Source organism: Bos grunniens, chromosome 11 (assembly GCF_055505025.1).
Source record: "Bos grunniens cultivar Pamir isolate PY7600 chromosome 11, Bosgru_T2T1.0, whole genome shotgun sequence".
NCBI lineage: Eukaryota > Metazoa > Chordata > Mammalia > Artiodactyla > Bovidae > Bos > Bos grunniens.
The window spans coordinates 35,381,883-35,405,355 of record NC_141175.1 but is presented as its reverse complement, the minus strand read 5'-3'; the positions used below and the strand labels follow the sequence as shown (position 1 = coordinate 35,405,355).

Sequence of the window (23,473 nt, the reverse complement as noted above, 5' to 3'; positions counted from 1 at the left end):
CAGGGGTTTGAAGAGCCTGGGAAGGGTTAACATTAGGGGGACTGGAGACAGCTCAGTGCCCCAGACAAGCAGATGGTGTTATAGCCAGTCCTATCCTTCTTCAAACAGTGCCCATGGCTGTAAACTCCTATTTATGTGGTAATCTACCTGCAAACCTCTCAGTCTGGCTCATCAGACTCTTGACTCTTGACAGTATGGAGCAGAAGGGTTCTGCTGGGTCCAGGTACGTTCTCTCACCGTACTGCAGACACAGAACTGCCACTGCTACATTCAAGAAAGTAAGATTCCTCACCCTCCTCCCATCCACCTGCCAAAGCTTGCCCCTTCCCTCAGGAACCAGCCCGAACCCCAGCTCCGTGGGCCCTCCTGACTCCAGGACACCTGGGCTGGTGTCCCTTCTGAGAACCAGCTTGCCACACATGCCTTAGACTTGTTCTCTGGGAGCTTAGATTTGTGTGACTTGTCTCTCCTATTGCCTTTGGATGCCCTGGAAGCCTGAAATAACTTTTTCCTTTTTATTAGAAAAGTGGGTTTGAAGTCAAGTGGTCCTGATATATGACTACAAGCGATGTGACTTTGGTCAAGTCACCTTTTCTAAGCATGTCTGCATCTGTAAATGGTTGGAAGTTTAGCATAGGATTAAATGACAAGGTGGAAAAATTCCTGCTTATGCTACGTTTTCAAAAAATGAGTTCTGTCTCCTTTTCCCATCTCTGAAACTTGCTAATCGCTCTTTTCCCAAAGCAGGTTCTTCCTGAACATTAGCAGTTTGGACCATCATGTGCCAATTCAATCTGTAGAAGTCGTTGGATGCCTCACTATCTAAGAGGCCTCAAAGTTGAGGGTGATAACCTTGTTTGTCCTTATACTCCCACTGCACATGGTGCTTTGTACCCAGAGGGTGCTAAGTTAGCCTGTTGGATCCAGAAATTTCTCTAATGCTACTGAAGTCAATGGAATGGAACAATTCACACACTTCCCCACCCCCCAGCCCAGGGTTCCCCAGCCAAAGGGCGCCTCAGCATTCCTGACCTGGTCCAGCCTAAAAAATCCAGCGAGGTGGTCTCCCAGGGAGAGTAGGTTGTGGGGGCAGGCTGGGGTTGGAGGTTGGGGGTGTGTGTGTGGTGCTCCTCCCAGGGATGGCAGCTGAGGTTCTGAGGATGCAATGGTCACCTGAGCCCCTGAGGAGAGGACTGACCACAGCAGAGGAGAATAAAGGCTTTCAGCAGGGGCTCCCAGACTCCTGGTCATGGACCAGGACCTTCCTGACTAGTGGCATTAAAGTCCACAGTAAATGCAATAAGCTTGAATCATCCTCAAACTGTCCCCACCCCCCACCCCCACTATGGGAAAACTGTCCTCCACGAAATCGGTGATCCCTGGTGCCAAGAAGGTTGGGGACCGCTGGCCTAGAGAAGAATGAACCTCACCATCAGGGCCCAGACTCCCAGCCCTCCATTCCCCATGACTCATGCACCTGAATGGAGGAAAGAGGGCCAGACGTGGATCAGTGGAGTGTGCTCCTCAGTGGAACACAGGCCTCGGCAGCACCAAGAGAACGGCATGTTCCTGCCCAGAACCTCCAAGAGCCACCACTCTGAAAATGGGGTCTGCCTGCTTCCCTGGCCAGAACAGGGGCTTGCCCAGCAAGGTGCTCTTGTATTTGAGAAACTCTTCTCATTTTCTAGAAGAAAGCTCTGCCTATTGGACTTAGCATCCTCTGCTAAAGCCAGGATACATTCAAGGAAGCGAGAAGCAGAGGCAGCTCAGCTGCTTTATTAAGTCAGTGAAAAAGTAACTATACAGATTTGAGGTGCGAGAAGGGAGATGCGCCGACTGGGCCCCAACCCCTGAGGCCCTACCTCCATGCTAGATGGCTCCAGTCCAGTCCAGGGTCTGAAGCGTGGTCCCCACGTGTGTGCATCTGAGCACAAAGCCATCTGGATGCCCCAGAGCAGCTACTCGGGGTACAGCCACTGTGGAGGGCGAGAGCTCCCATGCCCAGCAGCTGGGCCTGAGCAGAGGCTGAGGGGTTGGGCCCTAGAAGCGGCCCAGCACGGTGGCCAACAGAGCCATGCGGATGTACATGCCGTTCTCTGCCTGGCGGAAGTAGGCTGCTCGGGGGTCTGAGTCCACCTCCACACTGCAAGAGAAGGCAGAGTTACTGCCCGGCCCAAGACAGCCTGAACGGGACTGAGTGTAGGCCCCCGCCCCCGTGCCCCCAAGCACAGCCCCAATCTTGATGCCACGTCACCTGATCTCATTGACACGGGGCATTGGGTGCATCACCACCATCTTCTTCTTGGCCCGGGTCATGATGTGCGGAGTGAGGATGAACTGGCCGAAGCACTGCGGGCAGGGAGGGGCCCCGTAAGCACCTCAGGGCCGCGGTGGCTACGAGCCCATGGAGCCTGGTCCCCCACCACCAGTCCCTGGAGGCAGTTATTACAAACGAGGGGCCCAGCCTTCCTGGCTGCTAGTCTGGAATGCCAGCAGCTACCCCGGGCTGCTCGTCCCCGCTTCGCACTTACTGCTTCATACTCCTGGGTGGAGCCGAAGCGCTCCTTCTGGATGCGTGTCATGTAGAGTACATCGGTGTCAGGCAGCGCCTCCTCGATGCTCTCAAATTCCTCCTAGACGGTGAGGCCCGGCCGGGGTGAGCACAGTGCCTGCACTGACCGCCCAACACAGGTCCCTCCCCACCCCGCCCACGGGAAGCCTCCCAGGGCCTGACCTGCTTGGTGCCACGGGAGGCCACGAAGGCCCGCACGTCAGGGGGCATGCGCAGGCTTGGGGGCGCCACGTAGCGCAGGCTGACACGGTACTGGGTGAGCAGGCAGGCCAGCGAATGCACCGTGCGGCCATGCTTCAGGTCGCCCACCATCGTGATCTGGGCGGGGAGTTGGTGGGGGTGGGTGGCAGCCCGTCACCAGGAGGGCCCCCAGACTAAGCACACTCCTCACCCCCATTTTGAAGCTTTCAGCCTCAGGACCAGAATGGAAGCCTCCTTGATGCAACAGGCTCTGAAATGCAGAAACTGCTTCCCACCTGCCTCCCTCTCCAGACTGTCCAGGGCAGGCCTCCGAGCCCCCCCTGCACTCTTACCGTCATGCCATTGACCGTCCCAAGCTCCTCCCGGATGGTGAAGATGTCCAGCAAGGCCTGGGTAGGGTGCTCTCCAACCCCGTCCCCTGCGTTGATCACTGGCCTCCGGCAGTGCTTGGCTGCCAGCTGTGACACGGGGACAAGGAAGGAGAATCCTTTCTTCTGAATCTCAGGGACCCCCACTCCCCACCACAGTCCCACTTCTCCTGGGTCCCCTCACCCATCTGGCCCTACCTGAGACCTGCAGTTACAGGCAGTGTCTGCAGGTCCCGCCCAATCGATCCTGCCCTGGCGCAGAGGCTGGCCTCACCTCCACTGCCCCGGGCTGGGGGTGCCGCAGCACAACCACATCAGCGTAGCAGCTCATGGTCTGCACCGAGTCAGCCAGGGACTCGCCCTTCTGGACGGAGGACGTGGCTTCGGAGAAGCTGAGCACAGCGCCCCCGAGCCGGGCCATGGCTGCTGCAAAGGAGCTGCTGGTCCGTGTGCTCACCTCGTAGAACATGGAGGCCATCACCTTCCCCTGGGAGGCAAGATGCGTGTGCGTGTGTAGCTGTGTCCATCCCGGGGAGCATGTGGGGATGCTGCCTGCTTCCTCAATGTGTGCTAGAGGGGTGCCGAGAAAACCCTTCCCCCAAACCTCCCTGTGTCCCGTTGGGGCCCTGGCATCTCCAACAGTGTGTTCCTGTGAGCTAAAGGTCTGCCTCCAAAAAGCTACTGTTAAGCATCTGAATCAGACGTTTGTTCTCTGGGAGAGGAAATACCCAGTTCTCTCCCACGAAGACATCAGTATCAACCAAGGGACTGGGTTACTGGGCCCGTGTGCTGGTACTCAGGGCTCGCAGGGCAGCTGCATACGGATCAGAGGAGGGCCACCGCAGAGGCGGCCTACAGAAGCAGGACCATCAGAGCAGGGCTTACCTATGGAGGGTGCGGACTCCCATGGGGGAACCCAAGGTGGGGGAGGGAGACCCCTCTGACTACTTTTGGAACCCTGCCCACTGGGGCTGCATCCTTAGCCCACAGCCCTGACCCTGACCTTGAGGATGTCGAGGCTCCGCTCCTTCTGTACCATCATGCGCAGCGTGTGTGCCACGTTGAACAGGTGAGACATCTGAGAAAGATCCCGAGTCAGCTGGAAAGGGTGTGGCCTCCAGGGCTCCTGGCCCCAGCTCTCCAGATCCTCACAGCTCTGGGTGGCCCCCTCCTCCCTCCCCCAGGCACCTGATCCTTGGTGAACTGCTGGACGGACAGGATATGTTGGCCCACTAGTGAGTGCAGCAGGGGTGAGGTCTGGGGGTGCAGCAGGCCAGGGGTCCCCAGGTTCTGGGGTGACGCCTGTCTAGGTACTGGTGGTGGAGGGTAGCAGATGCCATCAAGGGTTCCCATCAGCTCTGCAGAGTGAGGGGCGTGGCAGAAGAGGCTGGTCAGAGGGTTCCTCCTACCCAGGCCAGATCAGAGAGGTCCCCAAAGGTGAGCGAGTGTGTGCTCAGGGCAGTGTCTCACCTGGCTCAGCTGCCTTGCGGGAGGTCTTCTCCTTTGGCTCCTCAGCTACAAACAGGGCGACAGGACAGATGTAAACCTGCAGCTGGGGTGTGTGAAGAGCCCCAGCTTCCTGGGACTTTGGATCACAGTGTCTGTGTTAAACCAACTCACACCACGGCAGCGGCAGTAGGTTAGCTGAGGGCAGGGGTGGCAGCTCTGGGCATGGACCCATGATTTCCCACAGGGGCTGTTGGGTGTGATCAGCAGTGCCCTCCCAGGACCCTCCCAGCTGGCAAAGGGATCCTAGGCAAGGGGGGCAGCCAGGCCCACAGCAACCGACAACCTGGATTTTACCCCACGCTCTGCTGCCCCATGGGGTCCCAGCTCCTGGGCGGAGGAACACAGCTGCCCACAACAAAAAAGGGCCTGTGAGAAGAGGCTGGGGGATGCCTACCTCACGCTGGGTGGGCTGATTTAGGCACAGGGGGGCACAGGAGGTCAGATGAGGATTGGGGTGGTAGGAAGGACAAGGGAAGTGGATGGAGGGACTAGAATAGCTCTGAGGCCACAGAGCCCCCAAACTCGGGCCACCTGGGACACTGCGGGGGAGAGGAGCCCGTCCCTACTCGTGTCTAGGTCCAGGCGGCCCCACCCTCTGAGTCACAGGATCTTTCTCTTACCTGGCAAACCTGGGTCAGAGGCTCGGTGGATCCGGGGAGGCAGGTGGAAGCGGCCATCAGGGAGTGCTGGGCCGCTCCGGCGGGGCCTCTCCGGGGTCTGGAGAGACAACACTGGGTAGTGACGTGATCCTCCTCAAGTTCAGTCCCTCAAGAAAAGCCAAACTGCCTCCTGTCCACGCCATCACGCCCCTCAACCTGATCTCCCACTGGGCTGCCCCCAGCAGGCGTGGCCCTCTGGGCTCTTCGAGATTTCTCTCTGGTTAGGTTAATGGATTAGTGTTTCCCACAGGAAACCTCCTAAATTGAGTTAATTTGCAGTAGACAGGGTAGGTGGTGAGGATTTTAACTGTTAAGTGACGAACCTTCCATTGCCCCTGAACCACCAATTAAAATGTTTGTGCTGTTTATACCTTCTCCTGACTATACCCCCAGGCCCGCCACCCAGCCCTGAAAATTACCGTGGTTAGCTCACTGGCAGCCGGGGCCGAGGGCGTGAGCTGTGGAACAGCACCCTGGGGCCACTTGCGGACGTCCTGTCCATAGCCGGGTGGCACCAGCACCTGCGGACAGAAGGCAGGGAGGGCAAGTGAGCCAGGCAGTCAAGAGGTGGAAGCTGGCAAGCAGAAAAGATGCCCCGGGGACCTGTGCCTGGAAGGGTAGTGGGACCATGCAGACCTGCTGGGGTGGGAAGAAAGCGGCACCCAGCAGGTCACAACTGCCCAGGCCTGGGCCACACACATACCTGCCCGTCAATATAGGCCACCTCCCCACGCAGGACCACACGGCGGATGGTGCCCTTCACCTTCTGCCCTTCAAAGGGTGTCCAGTGGGCCTTGGAGAAGGGCATGTGGCTGGGGACTGTCCATTCGTGCTCCAGATCCACCTGCCAGAGTCATGGGTCATGATGGGCACAGGTGCCACATGAACCCTCTCCCAGGACTGGAGAGGCCCACCAGCCCCTGGCTCCACCCCTCCACATAGATGTCCTCCTGAGGGGGCTCAGGAAGAGCCCGCCCACCCCTGGCCCCACCCCACACCTCCACATAGGTGTCCTCCTGAGGGGGCAGGTGGAAGATGCGCCGAGGGTTGTGGTGCAGTCGCTGCAGCACGTCGTCCAGGCTGAGCCGGCCCTCGCTCACTGCCGTCAGCAGCAGGGGCAGCATGGTCTCCAGCCCTGGGAAGCCGGGGGGAGGCCGGGGCCCACACTTCTCCTCCACGGTGTGGGGGGCTGGGGGAGAGAGCACCACCCTCAGGACAGTGGCCTCCACGCCTGGGGAGTCACACATGCCACCAGGAAAGGCCTCGCTACCAACCCCGACTCTAGCTTTTCCTGGGAATCCTAAGACAGGGAAGCTGGGACTGCTGCCATCTTCAGGGCCCACACCTTCCACCCAGATTCTCTCATTTACTGTTTCTCATTTGCTCATTCATTCTCTCAGTAAATACCTATCAAGTGCCTATGACAGACCAGGAACTTGGTTGGAGTCCCACCCAGACCAAGCCCAGGCCTCATGGAGCCCAAGGTCCTGGCCCAGATCCCCTGGGCCAGGGGTTACGTCCTGGGCCCTCTCACCGTGGTCGGAGGCAAAGCAGTCGATGATGGCCATGTTCTCCCATAGGGCTTCCACGTCCTCCCGGGAGCCAAGCTTGGGCCGAACCTCCCCCTTCCCGGGCCCCAGACGCTCCAGGTCATCATGGCTCAGGAACAGATGGTGGGGTGCCACCTCACAGGTCACCGGCAGCCCCCGCGCCTTAGCCGCTTTAATCAGCAGGATCTGGGGGATAGCGGGGAGACCTCGAGGTGGGGGGGGTCCCTCGAAGCCCTGACCTGCACAGTCCCCGCAGCCAACCTCCCCTCCTGGAAAGTCACGGGGCAGGCGTGCTGAGCCGCCCCTGCCCCCAAGGACCATCCTGATCACCTGGAGTCACTGGGAAAGCCACAGGGGCGCCCCTGGGGCTCTCACCTCCTCCTTCCGTGCCACATGACAGATGTGCACCGAGCGCTGGGCCAGCTGGGCCACCATGAGGACGGCTGCGACACTCTGCCGCTCGGCGTGGGCCACAATGGGGAGGTGGGATGGCCATGTCTCGAAGTGCTGGGGACAGGAGGAAGGTTCCGGGACCCTGCAGCGCCCGAGCCCTCGCAGGGCTCCCGACTCGCACCGCCGCCAGCCTGCCGTGAGGAGGCCCTCAAACCAGGGGCACTGGTTGGCTGGCCCCGCCCCCATTCACCCCCTACCTCCATCCACTGGGCCACACTGTCCAGCCGCAGTTTAGAGAAGGTCTCGTTGAGGTAGAGCTTCAGCCCCGCAGCAGACCCAGCCACAGTGCCCAGGGTCCCTGCATTTTCCGACGAGGCTCCGAGGAATAAGGCATAGTCACAGCGGGCGCCGGCCTCTGCCAGCTGGAAGGGATACATTTGAGATAGGGCCCATCGGCACCTGTGCCAGCCTGGCTCACGTGGCCTGGCCCCTGGGGAGGGGTAGAGGGAGCAGGGTAGAGGGAGGTGGAGGAGGCAGGTGGGGGATGTGGGTCACCAGGAAGCAGGAGAACCAGGGCTCACCTTCTGCGCCAGGGCCAGGGCAGGGGCATCAGTGATGGGGGGCCGGGTATTGGGCATAGCACACACCATGGTGACGCCCCCGGCCAGGGCAGCAGCTGTGCCCGAGGCAAAGTCCTCCTTGTGTGTCCCCCCTGGTTCCCGCAGGTGCACATGGACGTCGATCAATCCTGGGAGAACACACAGGCAGCAGGTTGGAGGGAGAGTCAGAGACTCAACGGGCATCAAGGTAGGAAAATAAGCAGCGACTGACACCAGTGAGAGGTGGTGAAACTCTCAGTCAGGGGCATCGCGGATGGAGAATAAAGAGCTCAGAGTGAGGAAGCTTCTGGGCCGTTCCCACTCTGAACAGTCCAGGGCAGAGTGGGCCCCACGGCCATCCTTCACCGTAGCCCCTACTGATGTCCAGGAGCCAGGTTCTCTCCCGAGATGTGCTTACCAGGCAGCCGCACGAGCTTCTGGGAGGTCATGCAGTCAACATGCGCCTTCAGAGGAGGGGCTGGCCCAATCTGTCCCAGCGCCTGCAGGGGGAAAATCAGGGTCAGCAAAGATCGAAGGGCAGCCTGGGAGCTGCAGATGGGGCTTGGGTTTTCCCATAAACCAGGCTTCTGCCTCTCTACATCCACACTCTCTCTTTGCAGCCACAAAGCTTGATGACTAGCGAGGCCGCTCCATACCGAGATTCCCCAGCCCCAGAGCATGCTCACTTCTGCCTCCTCCCTTGCTGACACTGGCTGCCCCAGTCCCAGCGCCCGGGGTCTCAGTTACCTCCACAAACAGTTTGGTGCACTTGATATCAATGATGAGGGGTACGGAGAAGTCAGCGGCCAGGCGCCGTGTCCGGTAGCCCTTGGTGACGAAGGAAGAAAGACGCCGGCCCCCGGCCCCACGCATGGACAGGTTAATTACGAGTTCAAAGTTTTTCTCAGCGAGCTGCTCCAAAATGCTTCGCTGTGGTGGGGACTCTCCATCCACTGCCTCTTCAAAATGCCAGTCCACAGCCGTCACCTGTGGCCCAGAGACAAGACTGGAGCAACCTGAGCCTGGCAGGGAGCCAGGAGGCCAGCCTGAAGGGAGTGGGGAGGTGGCCCAGGAGCCCACGAGGAAGAAACAGAGGACCCACAGCAGGGGGACCAGGCCACTTCAGTCTACTGCAGGCAAAGCATTTTTCTTGACCAGAAAATCTTTACACTGTGGTTACCAAGGATTCTGCAATACGGAGCTCACACAATACACAGAGGAAAGTATGGAAGGAAATATGCCAGAATGTTAACAGTGGTGGAAAGATCACGACGGATTTTTTTCTCTTGTTTTCTGTATACTCTACTGTTCTACGTGGAACAGATGATTCATACAATGACATGGATAGCAGGGAAACAGGGAGAGAATCCTGGGTGCTCTCACATCTCAGAGGGTGGGCAGTGGGTGGGTTGGGTGTGGGGGGTCACCCCATACCTTGACACCATGCTCTGTGTAGAAGTCAGCGGTGCCCAGACTGGCGTAGAGGCTATAGCCCAGGCTCTCCAGCAGCCTCACAGTTGGGAGCAACTCACTTTTGTTCTGAAGAAAGGAGGATGAGGGTGTGTTTCTCCTGTTCTCCACTTCAAGTTAGCCCTGGCCCAGGGAGCCATGGCCATCTGTACCCCACCCCCACCTCTTCAAGGCCCACCCTAGCCTCCACCCCACCACTCTCCACATGGGTTCTTACCTTATAGCTGCCAATGGTCAGCAAGATGTTCTTCTTGGGGATCTTAAAACCAGTACTGAGCATGGCCTTGAGGTAGGCTTCGCAGCGGCTCTCCCCAAAGCCAGCTACTTCCCCAGTACTGGTCATCTCCACACCCAGCACCACGTCAGCCCCCGCCAGGCGGGAGAACGAGAACTGGGGCACCTGAGGGAGCAGGAGGTGAGAGCGGCCCACATCCTTACAGCAGGAGGGGTGGCAATGATCCCCTCTCTTGGCCTTCTCCACACGGGGTGAGCCTTCCCTGTACTGCCCTACATGAACCCGCCAATCGTTGGCTACTTCCCAAACGTGCTTGCACTTCCCTCGGCCTCCATGAGGCTACTCCCTGGCCTTGGAACACTTCCTCAACAAGCTCAGCAAATCTCAAATCTTGACTGTACTCCAAGGCTCAGTCCAAATACCACCTCTTTTCTTCAACCTTCCCGGGTCACCCTCTGTGGAAGTGGCACCTCCTTGAGCATTTCGTTTCGGTCTCTACTCTGCAGGTTTATCACACGCTATTCTAGAAACAAGCTGTTTGGGAGCTGACTTCTCTTGCCTCCCATCACTAGAGTGGACACTCCTCAGGGAGGAGGGCCATCTTATTGCCCTGACCACCTAGCAAGGCCTTGCCCACAGGAGGTACTCGCTTTATATGTCAATGGGCACATGGCTTGGGCAGCAGGTGCACTCCCTCCTGCTATCTGCCTCCCTGCTAACCACTAACCTGGGGCTTCGGTCTTCCTTACCTTCACCCCCACAACTCCAGAGCCAGTCATGAGTCCCACAGGCTCCACTTCTTCCCTCATGATGACCCGTGTCGCCAAGGCTACTAGGTCCACACCTAGTGTCTTGGAGACGAAGGGGAAGGAGCGAGACACACGCACGTTGCATTCAATGACTTTCAGCTGGTCGTCCTGGACAGACAGAGATTGGTCAGGCCTTCTGCAAGTGGGCTTGCAGAAGACCCAGTAAATCGGGTCTTCCCCTCACTCATTGTTCTGTGGGTCATTAACCCAGGACAGGGGGCAGGTTGACTGTCACAAACACTGAGGGCCTTAGATGTGACCCTGCCCCACCAGGTCTCCTCCCGCAGTGAGGGTTCCCCAGCACAGTGGCCAGCAGAGAACAAAGAGGTGCCACAGCCCTCGGGTCCCTTTCTTTAGCCCCCTCTTACTACCTTGGCAATGAGCTGCAGATTGAAGGGTCCTGTGACCTGCAGCTCCTGGCCCACGGCATGCACAATGGCTTTGATCCGCTCCAGGGTTTTGGCAGTGATGTCCTGCGGTGGGGTCACCAGTGTGGCATCACCTGAATGCACACCTGCATTCTCCACGTGTTCGGAGATGGCGATAGCTGCCACCACACCATCACAAGCCACAGCATCCACGTCAATCTCCTAGGGGGGCAAGGTGGTGATCAGCAAGGGCCATTTCCTTCTCTCACTTGCCCCTGCAGGAAGCTTCTCTGCCTTTAAGAGCCCTGGTACAACCCGTCCTTCCCAGATCAGAGACATGGGAGTCGCCTCCATGGCTGAAAGACTGCCTTCAGAGACTCATCTGCAGCATCCCACCTTGGCCTCCTGGATGAACTTGGAGATGACCACGGGGTGCTCCTTGGAGACAGCTGCTGCACTGCTCAAGAAGCGCTCCAAGTCCCCATCGGTGTAGGCCACGTTCATAGCAGCACCACTCAGCACATAGGAGGGGCGCACGACACAGGGGTACCCCACGGTCTGGCAGAACTGGCGAGCAGACTAAGGGCACAGGGAGCTTAGCTGTGTTGCGCACACTCACCCATGATGCCATCTGGCCTCCAGCCCCTGACCAGGACCCAGCCCACCTCTAGGTCACTGAGCTCCCTCCACTGAGGCTGGCTGATACCAATGGTGTCCAGGAGCCGGGAGAACTTAAAACGGTTCTCAGCTGAGTCAATGGCTTCTGGGGAGGTGCCCAGAACCCGACACTGTTGCCGATGCAAAGCCATGGCCATGTTGTTGGGCAGCTGCCCGCCCATGGACAAGATCACACCTTCAGGGTTTTCCAGCTCATAGATGTCCATCACCACCTGCAGTAAAGGAGGAGAAACAGGTGGTGGTTAACAGATAGGGTCAGGGGCCTGAGCCTTCTTGCTCACTGCCCTTTATCCTTCACCCAAACCCCCTCAAACCTCACAAGTTCCAAAGAGTCTGAGGTTTGCCAGCTGCTCCTACTTGACAGGCCACCTAGGCTCACAGGCAGCCTGCACCCGTCTCACCTCAAAAGAGATTTCATCGAAGTAGAGTCGGTCACACATGTCGTAGTCGGTGCTGACTGTCTCTGGGTTGTAGTTCACCATGATGGTCTTATACCCCATCTGCAATAGGAGGGGAAGGATATTCAGCAATCAGGTGGGTGGATAGCATGAGGAAAGGAAGCCCAAGTCCCTACTTCAGAGAGTACTGCCTTGGCTGTCTGAAATTGCTATACAGGACGCCTGCCTTGGGAGGGAAGGTACTGGAAAAGTAGACACGGAGTTCTGGAGAGGAACCACGTGTAGGGCACAGGACGGCCTAAGGGACCCCCAACCCCATTAAAGCCCTATGACAGATGTGAGGCACAGTAATGAATAGAAAGTGCCAGGATCAAGTATGGGGGGAAGGCGGCTGCAGAAGCTGATCAGTACAGCAGAGAGACCCATATGAAAGACGAGCTTGGAGACCTTTCGCAGCTGCTGGATACAGCCCACGGCACACCAGTCAAACTCGACGCTGGAGCCGATACGGTAGACGCCAGAGCCAAGGACTAGGACGTGGGGTGTTCGAAAGGTGAGGTCATGGGTGGTGCCCCAGTATGTCAGGTACAAGTAATTTGTCTGGGCCGGCCACTCAGCTGCAACCGTGTCAATCTGCTTCACTGCTGGGCAGATCCCTAGTTCCTGACGCAGCTTGCGAACAGCCAGCTCTGTGCTAAAGAAGGGTCAGAAATATAGACCATGGGAGTGGGGAATGGCCCCAGCAGAGGGCAGAGATCCAAGGGAGGAATCAGAGAGGAAAATCCCAGGGATGAAGGGCAGTGGCCTCCAACACCCCCCCAACACACACACACACACACTTTTCCTCCTGAGGGCCCTTTCGGAGTACAAAGGTTCTCTGCCCCAGGTTCTCAGCCTGAGATCCTCCCACCATCCCTGACCTGAGGACCGCGAGGGCAATCTGCTTGTCTGAGAAGCCAAGGCGCTTGGCCTGATGCAGCAGGTCTGGGGGCAAAGGTTGTCCACGGTGTTGCTCTAGCAGCTGGGTGTGTGCTACGATCCGCTTCATCCGGTGCAGGAACCAGCGGTCGATGCGAGTGAGTTCATACAGGCGATCCACTGAGTAGCCAGCCCATAGGGCTGCTGCCACCACGAAGATGCGCTTGTCTGTTGGAGTCTCTAACTCCTAATGGGGAGAGGGCGGACAAGCTAAGCTTCAGTTTCCTCACCTATAGAAACAAGTCTAATGATACATCCCCATAATAAAGAAAAATGAAACCACAGAATTCTCAGCAAAGTGAAAACACAGCGAAGTCCACTAGTGACTGGTACTAGTATTACCGGTAACAAGCTTGGGGGCTGGGGACACAGAGAAGAAGCAGGGTACATTTTGAGAGTGCTGTCACGGGTAGGGGAGCCACTTACCATATCACTGACGGGCTTGACCGTGTGATCAAAGCCCACGCAGTTCTCATCCACCATGCGCAGAGCCTTCTGGAAGGCCTCCTCAAAAGAACGCCCAATGCCCATGACTTCACCTGGAGGAATATGATGTGAGGATTGAGGGCCAGGGGGCACTGGTGTTGCCCAGAATGTCGGTAGTTTACCGTCAAATCTCTCTGGGATGTTCTCAAGCCCACAGTGGTGGGTTTATGTTGTTTCATTGAGAATCTTACACTTGCAGCTTTTTCTCCCTACCATTTTCATGTGGATATTGGAACAATCACAGAGGCCCAATCACTGATGGTTATCCATTTATTTGGTTTCCTTTATTCACATTGTGATGATGTAATCTGGGATCTGGCTCATCCTTTAAAACTTTTTAAAAGTCTGGGTAGTAAGATGATCCCATTATTCTTTGAATTCACTCAGGGTTAATCATATTTCCAACAATCACTCTAGAGTACTTCTTCCAAATGTTTTATACAAGATTATAGTTTACGTAAACATTTATCCTGCTTTTCCCCTCATTGTAAGCTTTTCTCACATTAGTGTGTGACTTTGTTACCAGCAGTTTAACTCTTGTGTGATTTCCATAAAGTGACTGCTCACTCACTGAAGGACACTTAGCTTTGAAGTGTTCATCACTGTAAATAAGGCGGTAATGCTATCTGGGATTTAGTTTATCTCCTGAGGATATATTTTCAGAAGTGCATAGGCAATAGGCAAGGTATGTTTTCTGGCCCTTGATAAGTATTAATTGCTTTGTAGAAGTCTGTGCTTTATAATACAAAGTATTGGGTTGGCCAAAATGTTTGTTTAGCTTTTTCCATAAGCTATTATGAAAAACCTGAACGAAGCTTTTGGCCAACCCAATATAAATTTAACCAATCTTTTAAGAAGCGGGTATAGTCATTTAAAACAACTTTTGCCAACAAGTAAAAATAATTCTCTCATTTTAACTAGATTTCTTCTAACTACTACTAAGAGGAAACTTCCCTCCTATACCCAGGCCTGCTTATTGATTTCCTCATCAATGAAGTTTGTTCATGTCCTCTGACAATCTACCCTAGAGTCTTCAAATATCTCTTACCAAATGTATTTTTCTATTTACAATTCTAGTATTTGTTTCTTTACAAAAATTTTCAAAAACATCAAGATGGTACTGGTAGTGTTAAGGAAGAAGATGAGCGATTTTGTTCAATTTCTTTGTAATGTGGTTATATGATAAAAGTTTTTATCCTGGGGAAAAGAGAAACCCAATGCACTCACATGCAAGCCTAGAAAAAATCCTAGAATCATATAAATCCCCAAATTAATGTCTGTGTGATAAGATTATAGGTGATTACTCTTCTTTGGTAAAACTACCTTTTCTAATTTCTCAATGATTCATGCATCTTACTTGTATAATAAAAGTTACAAAGAGTTACCAAAGAAGATCAAATTCCAAGAATACTCAGATATAAAATACTTAAATCTCTCATTTAGGAATCAATCTTTGATTGTCCTATTTTCAATCCACTTCTCTTCGCTACAATTTATGGCTTCGTTCCCATGTTTATTATAATTTTCACATAACAGAAATTCATCTCCAGAAGGAACAACTTGGCAGTCTTGTAAGATTTCTAAAAATCAAGTAATATCTGAGCTTAGACTTACAAGTTTAAAGGCTACTACTGCTGTTAATGGAAATTTGGAGCACAGTAAAAAGCTGTTATCCTTAGCTGGTGGCAGCTTGGTACATGCACATGCTTGTTTTAGTAGAAATGTTGTGGACGACAAACTAAGGGAACTTAAAGAAAGGGTCACTGTAAGGCAGCATACTAACTCAATTACAGTATTCTTAACATTGCCTAGAAGCTGACCATCAAATCCATTCATTACTAATTGTCTCTGTTTCTGTGAAATTTCTCTTACATCCTGCTCTGATCTTAAACATTGTATTGAAAAACATGTGAGGGACTTCCCCAGTGGTCCAGTAGTTAAGACTCCATGCTCCCAATGCTGGGGGCCTTGGTTTGATCCCTGGTCAGGGAACGAGAGATCCCATGTGATGCAACAAAGAGTTTGCATGCTACAACTAAAGAAAGACCCTGCATGCTGCAACCAAGACCTAGCGCCACCAGATCAATTAATTATTATTTTTTTTAATTTAATTTAGCGACCATGGCAGGAAGTGCCCAGAGGTGATACATTTGGCATGGCTGCCACTGTGCTGACTTGGCCTTAGAAGAGTTCACAGTAAACAGCAGTCATTTCCTTGAAATACTGGTATTTAAACAAGCATGGAGAACAAATTGTCACTGGGATTAACATCCTGGGGATGAGGCCAAAGGCAAAATGCTATGAAACACTGTGGGTGGAGTTTCATGGAACTGGTCTCACCCATGACAGGTAACACAGTGTAACAGAGGAACATGCAACTAGCAACAGATCCAGTTTTCAGCTCTTGGCTCTGCCCTCTACTCAGCCACACACTGTGGATACCTGCTTACTCATCTGTAACACTAGAGATGAGAATCTGATGGCTATCACCCCACTCCAAGATTTCTGACATGCCATCTGGGAAGTGGAGGCAGTGTGGATACGGATTTCCAGATGCCTTGGATCCTCGCCCCTGGGGAGAACCACTATCTTAGTTGGAAATGTCCCTATTAGTTCTGAGAAACCGCTCACAACAAGCTGCTCATACAAGAGCTGCCAGGGAGCTGACTCTATGACATTCTAGGTTCTTGGGATGTGCGGGACCCCGTGAGGTGATCTGAGGAGGGGTCTCTGGGGATATGTCTCTCACCCACGCTCTTCATGCAGCTCCCAATCTTTGTGCTGACGCGGAGGAACTTGCTGAGGTCCCAGCGAGGAATCTTCACCACACAGTAATCCAGACTGGGTTCAAAGGCTGCCGTTCCCCCTGTCACAGAGTTCCTGCGAGCCATCAGGTGGGGTTGCCAGGAGGACAGAGCAGGAGATAAATGGTGAGCTTGCAGATAGTGCTCTCCCACTCACACCCAGGCCAGTGTCTTTTTCCTATTCCTTGTCCCATAAATGCTTTTCTTCCCCCAACTCCCACGATCTCACCCCCACCCCCCACCCCATCTCTTCCCAATCCTTGTACCTGAGTTCAGGCAGAGGGATGCCCAAAGCCAGCTTGGCTGCCACATAGGCCAGTGGGTAGCCTGTGGCCTTACTGGCTAGGGCAGAGCTGCGAGAGAGCCTGGCATTCACTTCAATGATGTAGTACTACAAAGAGAGAGGACAGAGACTAGATAACTGGCCTAGAAGGCCTCAGAAAGGCAGGATGATAAAGCCCCAATCCTATCAAAAATATTCCTAGTTTCTGCTCCAGGGTCTGGAGGGTTAAAAGGCTTCTTGGCCTAGAGGCCCCCAAATTACAGACGGTGCTCCAGCAGTAGAGTATCAGCCCCACGGCCTGGAGTCTCACCTGCTCAGACTCAGGGTTCAGGGCGTACTGCACGTTGCACTCCCCGACGATTCCGAGGTGCTGAGTCACCTTGATGGCCGTCTGCCTCAGCAGCTGGTACTCCCTGTCATTTAGCGTCTGGCTTGGAGCCACCACGATGGACTCCCCGGTGTGGATGCCCAGCGGGTCTAGGTTCTCCATGTTACACACCTGTGAAGGTGACCATGAGGTCACCACCACAGGGAGTGAGGATGGGCAGGAGGCTGCATCCCAGGGTCCTGTTGCCTCTGGAGATGCGCCCATCCTGGGTGTGAGGACACCAAACTCTCAAAGACCTCAGCCCTGCCTGGGCTCTTACAACAGCTCACGCTGCCTTACACGACTGCCCCTCCTCCATCACTCACCGTGACACAGTTGCCATAGGCATCTCTCACCACCTCATACTCAATCTCCTTCCATCCTTTCAGGGACTTATCTACCAGCACTTGGCTGGTATGGGCAAAAGCTGGGGCCACGAGAGCAGACAACTCCTCTTTGTTAGAGGCAAAGCCAGAGCCCAGGCCACCCAAGGCGTAGGCTGCGCGCACCAGCACAGGGTATCCCAGTCTCTCAGCAGCTGCCTGGGCCTGCAATGAGCACAGATGAACAAACAGATTAGGTCTTGACTGCGTGTTGTGCAGAGGGCTCCTGGGCCCAGGGAAAATATGCAGTCAAGGAAACGCCACCTGTCTCCTCCCACCAGCCCTTGAACCTGCTCAAGAGAATTCGCTGCCTCGCTGGGGGCCACATGCTCTCCGATCTCTGCCATCCTGGAGGCGAAGGCACGCCGATCTTCAGTCAACTCAATGGTCTCCACGGGTGTGCCCAGGACCCGGACTCCGTACCGAGCAAGCACCCCAGCCTTGGTCAGCTCCACACCACAGTTCAGAGCTGTTTGGCCCCCAAAAGTCAGTAACACACCATCTGGGCGCTCATTACGTATCACCTGGGGGAGGAGGGAGGTGTAACAGGCATTGAGACCCTGGGGTTAAGGAGGGGATCACAGAATTGGCACAGGATCGCCTGGCCCATGTGGGTCCTCTCTGCAGTCCAGCCTCGCCTGAGTCATACCTGGGTTACGTAGTGAGGTGTTATGGGGAGGAAATAGACCTTGTCCGCCAGCCCCTGTGAGGTCTGCACGGTAGCGATGTTAGGGTTGATCAGCAATGTCTGAATGTTTTCCTCCTTCAGGGCCTTGATCGCCTAGGGGGATAAGGATGGCATATCAGCCTCGACTAGAGAAGCAAGATTTTTGGTCTTAGACCAGCATTTCTCTTCCTCTTCTCCCTTTCCTGGACTCTCAGTCCCTAATAACTGACTTCTCACCTTTCTGTGTATTCCCCAGTTCACTTGGGTCACTTGTTCCCTACAACCAATGTTCATCCCTAAGCCCTATTCATCCTGAGGGCCACACACCCAGAGGGGAAGCAATGGACGCACTTTACCTGAGAGCCTGAGTAGTCAAACTCGCCGGCCTGGCCGATGGAGAGGCCCCCTGAGCCCAGAATCAGAACCTTTCGTGGTGCTGTAAGCCCAGAGCCTGGGGTGGGAATCCCAAGGAGACAGAGGCGCTCAGCCAGCCGCTCTCGAACTACGGAGGCAAAGAAAGACAGTACATTAGAGTTGAATGAGACCTGAGAGATCATCTAGATTAACCCCTCACTTTACGGAAGAAACCAGAACAAGACATGCCTCTAATGAGTGGCAGAGGTAGGACCATAAACCCGGACTTGTGACTCTGGAGTTCCTTTGAATGGAAGAAGCATGAATGAATCACTTTGGCTTGGTTGCCTTCCCACCCCTCCTGCCTAACCTCCCAAACACCTCTCAGTTTCCCGAGGCACATTCATCTTATGCCTACCCTGGAGCCTGTTCTTAGATCCCCAACCTAGATCTACTCAAGTGCTTACCTGTCTGGCCCCCAGGGTTTCCAGCTGCAGTTTCTTTCACAGTTTCCAGAAAAATGTCAAAAAGAAGTTCCATATCTGAAGGGCCAGCTTGATGCTCTGGGTGAAACTGGACACTGTTGAAGAGAGGGGATCATGAAAACTGCCATCGTCACTGGTGGTCTCAAAGGCGGGTAGTGGGAAGACTGACGGGGGCCCATTGCTGTGATTTCTTTTTTGATCTTCAAGTCTCAGTGGGCGTCAGAGCTGCAGAGATCCAGGCATTGTGCCAGAACCACGTGGGCTTACCTGAAGAAGGGCAGGCTCTCATGTACGATGCCTTCGTTGGAGTGATCATTGGCATTGGTGAAGAGAGGAAGCCAGCTTGCTGGCAGCGAGTCTGTTTCCACAGCAAATCCATGGTTCTGGGATGTTAGAAAGCAGCGCCCGGAGCCCACCAGCAAGCATGGCTGGTTATGGCCTCGGTTCCCATATCTGGAGGCAGAAACATCCTGAGTCACAGGCCCCTCTCACCCTCCCTTCACTCCTGCACCAAACCCAGCTCTGGCTGATCTCATGATTCTCACCAGCCCCCAGTCCAATTTCAACACTAATAAACACCAACTCTATTCTATTCTCATTCCCAAGACTCCCCACCCCTTGTGCCCCCACCTCATCTTGTAAGTCTTGGCCCCAATGGCTAAGGCCAAAAGCTGGTGTCCCAGACAGATCCCGAAGACAGGTCGGGGGTTTGGTTCAGATAAAACACGGCTCAGTGTGGATACCAAGTTGGGATAGGAGGCAGGGTCACCAGGGCCATTACTCAGGAAGAGACCCTCATACTCTGGAGTGGGCAGAAAAGATGATATCAAAATCTATAATTCAACTAGAGAGACACACCATTAGAGCAAAAGCCCTCTTCTCCCCCTTCTTCTCTGCAACTCACTTCAGCAGCTGGACGGAGGACCAGATCTTCCACACACGCTGCTCGTCTGAGGCCTTGTACAGACCCAAGCTACTCACCTTGACTGTCTAACGCGTGGTCCCAGGGTACCACAGTGACCTCTGCCCCACGCTGGCACAAGCATCGGACCTGATTATACTTGAGGCCACAGTCCAAAGCAAGGATCCGAGGGGTACCCCCTGCGTTGAATACCTGGGGAACCTGAGGAGTAAATGGTTGACAGCTGTGAATAGTAGGTATAATGTGCACACAACCTGTATTCTGGAGGCCTTTTCCAGGTCTCCCTCAAGTGTTCACAACCAGTCTGGACACAGTGTAACTACTGTGCTTAGCATGAAACACTCTCCCACTCTATCTCTGTACCTTAGTGGAGACCTCTGGCACCAGGGGGCGGGCATTGGGGTCCAAGAAGGGCAGGGTTGAAGGTTCTGTCCCATCCTGGACCAACTTGCCCAGCAGAGACCCTTGCTCTCGCAGCTTCTTAGTCAGCTCCCGAGTGTCCACTCCTGTTGAAACAGCAGACTCTGAGAGATCACTCCCCCAGTGCAGTCATGCAGGAAGTTAAAACTTCGATTCTAGAGCCCGAGTCACCCACGGCTGTCCTCTGGGCATCAAAATCCTGGGCTGTCCTTCCAGAACAACCCCACCATAAAGTATTCCTGCCTCCAAGTACCACATTTGAATTGAACCACCGCCCCAGATCTGTTTATAGAAAGTAATACCAAGGGACAAAAGAAGACACTAAATGACAATACAAGAATATTATCAAACAGGTTTTTTTAAAAAATTAGAAAACTGGAATAATTTTAAACACTCCCTGGATGTTTGATATTAAGGAATTACTGTTAATTTGTTAACAGTATGGTAGTGTTATTGTCATCATGTTTTTACAAGGGTTCTTTTTCATAGATATTGAACTCTCAGTAGATGAAACGATATTATGTCTGAGATTTGCTCCAAAATAATCTGGAAGTTGTAGTAGTGGTGATGAAATAAGTTTAGCCCTGAGTTGATGAAACTGGGGATTCATTATCCTATTCTTTCCTTTTGCATGCTTGAAATTTCCCATCTGAGTGAGAGCTCAGTCCCTTCCCCCAGTCGAATCAGGTACATTCTATCGCAACCCTGGACTCAAGTCAAAAGGGTCCACAGAGAGCTTCTCTTACTTCTTTCTACCCGGGTACCTATGTTCCATCCAGACACAGCAATGCTTGCGCCATACCTTGCAGGCCTGGTATGCCATGTTGTTGCAGCCACTCGTGCAGAGTGCAGCTGGCACTCCAGTGGCTGGGTGTGGGACAGCACTCTCCCACCACCAGTCCTGCCACGTGGATCCCCGAGGATTCAAACCACTGTCGATAGAAGGAGACGGTGAGGGGCCCAGGGCCACATACCTCCCCGAGCCATCTTTTCCCACTGCAGGGCCATGGACCCTGCACTTCAGCCACAGTGAATGACCTGTCATTCCTTTAACAAGCCAAGCACCTCATGCTTCTGGCTTTTATCAGCAATGCTGCCTCCCACGTGAAACACTGAACACATGGGCCTGGGGTGCCTGATGGCACTGATATGACAGTGATAACTGAGAGGACATTTTCCTTTTCCCTCCCTTTCATCTCCTTTTCCATGAAGTCGCCCCCATTCTCACCAACTGCAGCTGTGCCTCCTTCTTAGAACTCATCTAAGTTCACTTTTACTTTCACTTGTCTCGCTATTTACATTGTATTACAAATGTGTTCATTTGCCTTCATCAGAGAACTCCGAACTCAAGAGCAAGATACCTGACATATGATAATAGTCAATGAAGCTTACAGAGGGCCCACTTCATGCCAGGTATTGTAACAGATGCTGGGGGGCAAGCATGAGCACGAATAGACAAGGTCTTGTCTTCAGGATGTTAATTTGCTACTCAGGGAAGCAGAAAATTAAGGTAGTGTAGATAAGATCATATTCTCAGAGTAAAACAATACAGAACAGGCAGGGGCATAGTACCTTACTCAATAAAAATAAAGGCTCAGGGTAGAGTACTAGGCATGATTATTACACCCCCTCCATAAGGGATTATCATTTTAAAAAGTAACATATTTGTTACTCAATACATAAGCTTATAATAACTAAGTAGAGAAACAGGCTGTTTATTGGGGAGGAAGTGGCATTATTTAAATTACATCTGCTTAGTGGTAGAAGGTTTAAGAAAGATGAATGTTGAGACTGTTCTTTAGGGATGCAAAGGCTAGTCTGGCAGAACGCTCCATGGCTAGATGGTCGAATCCTGGACATACATTTTCGGCATATATGCTTCAAAAGCATCAGTGGTGGGCTGGGGGCTCCTGGAGGCTTTACTCATCTTGGTTCTGAAAGGGCCTCAATTTTGCAGGTGTATAAACTCAACTTTGACATTGTATCTAGAGTTGACAAAGCTGAAGACTGACGTAAATTAACCAAGATACTGCATTATAAACTAGAACACAGTGAATTCATAGGTCGTTAGAGGAGTGGTTCTTTCCGGAATAACAGGCGTGTGTTTTACCTAGAGTTTCTTCTCCCAAGTGTCAGGGTGAGTGGTGAAAGCATATGAAGAATTAAAGGCTCAGTAAGCCTAGTATCAGAATAAAATGACTTTTGAGGAATACTGCACTGAGGCTATGGTGACTATGATGCACGTGTTGGTTTGTTTTTTTACTTGAACTCTCAGAGGGCAACTTAGTTTCCAAATTCCAGAGGAGGAATAGGAAAAACTTCACTGAGAAGGAAACTGTTTTCTTATCTACATGTTAAGAACTCTACTGAAAAGTGGTAAAAAAAATGAGGCAAGGTAAGTAAAGCAGGTTTAGATGATTATCAGCTTAATTGATTTGGTAGGAAAACTAGGACTTACTACCATTGAGAAGGGTGTGACCCTGTATTCCAATCTCTTTCCCATTAATCTATACACTCTTAAAGCTTAACTCTGATCACAAAAATCTTATCCGAGCTCAGATTCTTTGGCTTGATCCAGCACTTTGTGCCTCTCAAGGCACCTAACAAGCCGCGCACAGGGCCTGTCTATCACTTCAGTGTGTATCAGCTTTCTCTAGAATGACTAGCGGAATGGCTGTGTCTTCACTAACAGTTAATAGCTACTGATTCGAAAAGGAATGTAGAACAAGCATTGGTGTTGGCTACCTTGCTGAGCCCGAACTCATCCACTTCATCCGGGGGGATTCCGTAGTTACCGATCAGAGGGTATGTCAGCACTAAGATCTGTGCTTTGTAGGAAGGGTCAGTCAGGGCCTCGGGGTAGCCGACCATACCGGTTTGAAACACTGCAAGAAAGAGGCAGAGCTCGGGCTTAGGCAGGGCATCCTTCGGAGCACTGCGAATGCCCCTGGGCCGTAGGGATACGGAGAGGGGGCCGGGCTGGGGAATGGCGGGGGAGGGGGGTGTGCAGGCGGGAAAATGGCGGGGTCTGAGCAGAGCAGGCTGGGCAGAGAGGGGCATCAGAGAGACAGATGAGGTCGGCAGCCAGCCCGGACTTGCTTACCCACTTCCCCGGCAGTCGACACAGCGGCCCCAAAGGGCTGGCCCCGCAGGACCGACCCGTCCTCCAACACCAGGGCGGCCATGGGAACGGAGCTCAGAGGCGGGGGTGATCACAGAGAACAGGGAAAGCGCAGCAAGCCCCGGTCGATGCTAGAACCACCAGATGACTGCGCGCCCGGAGTCGGTCCACGTGGCTCGCCGCGCCGCTGTCTGGAGCCCAGCGCGTTGTAAACCGCGCAGGAGCCCAGGCGCTCTGGGCGGCGGCAGACTGCGGCGGCGCAAGCAGCTGGCGGCGTGAGGGGCGGGGCCGGGAGCGTGAGGGGCGGGGCCAGGGAGACTAGCGGGTAGGGTCACCTCTTACCAAGGGCGAAGTTAAGGGAAACCTGTGAAAACCAGCTCTTCCCCCTGAAGCA

General features: G+C 53.7%; 1 protein-coding gene across 3 annotated transcripts; it reads right to left on the bottom strand.

The window, feature by feature from the left end:
* Positions 1–1,760: 1,760 nt before the first annotated feature.
* On the bottom strand, positions 1,761–23,472 carry CAD (carbamoyl-phosphate synthetase 2, aspartate transcarbamylase, and dihydroorotase). Of its 3 annotated transcripts, none has more exons than XR_015136568.1 (45): positions 23,062–23,472; positions 22,704–22,843; positions 20,761–20,890; positions 19,902–20,044; positions 19,598–19,739; positions 19,247–19,418; positions 18,884–19,069; positions 18,599–18,711; positions 18,134–18,279; positions 17,760–17,891; positions 17,401–17,634; positions 17,054–17,275; positions 16,671–16,859; positions 16,344–16,468; positions 16,023–16,153; positions 13,214–13,326; positions 12,730–12,974; positions 12,257–12,503; positions 11,813–11,911; positions 11,399–11,623; positions 11,130–11,312; positions 10,737–10,955; positions 10,306–10,473; positions 9,539–9,721; positions 9,286–9,390; positions 8,599–8,838; positions 8,270–8,351; positions 7,834–8,000; positions 7,510–7,674; positions 7,235–7,366; positions 6,844–7,045; positions 6,308–6,498; positions 6,013–6,153; positions 5,729–5,830; positions 5,271–5,367; positions 4,934–4,995; positions 4,612–4,656; positions 4,330–4,499; positions 4,145–4,219; positions 3,416–3,628; positions 3,106–3,231; positions 2,735–2,890; positions 2,532–2,633; positions 2,255–2,349; positions 1,761–2,143 (listed from the first exon to the last, which is right to left on the bottom strand). XR_015136568.1 is itself a non-coding variant. In XM_086326008.1 (45 exons), exons 1-45 carry the CDS (start codon positions 23,141–23,143, stop codon positions 2,041–2,043), a joined length of 6,729 nt encoding a protein of 2,242 aa, XP_086182134.1. In that variant the 5' UTR covers positions 23,144–23,472; the 3' UTR covers positions 1,761–2,040. The 3 variants fall into 3 exon arrangements, 2 of the variants coding, with proteins under 2 accessions (XP_086182134.1, XP_086182135.1); XM_086326008.1 differs by having other exon boundaries at positions 4,945–4,995; XM_086326009.1 differs by lacking the exon at positions 4,934–4,995.
* Position 23,473: the final 1 nt, after the last annotated feature.

What these genes read in the sequence shown, in the direction of transcription:
- CAD (XM_086326008.1), bottom strand. Translation starts at nt 23,143, where the DNA reads ATGGCCGCCCTGGTGTTGGAGGACGGGTCGGTCCTGCGGGGCCAGCCC. An exon ending in GGGAGCTCAGTGACCTAGAG is followed by an intron (nt 11,313 to 11,398) that starts GTGGGCTGGGTC and finishes CTGTGCCCTTAG; the next exon opens with TCTGCTCGCCAGTTCTGCCA. An exon ending in GAAGCTCGTGCGGCTGCCTG is followed by an intron (nt 8,001 to 8,269) that starts GTAAGCACATCT and finishes GTGTTCTCCCAG; the next exon opens with GATTGATCGACGTCCATGTG.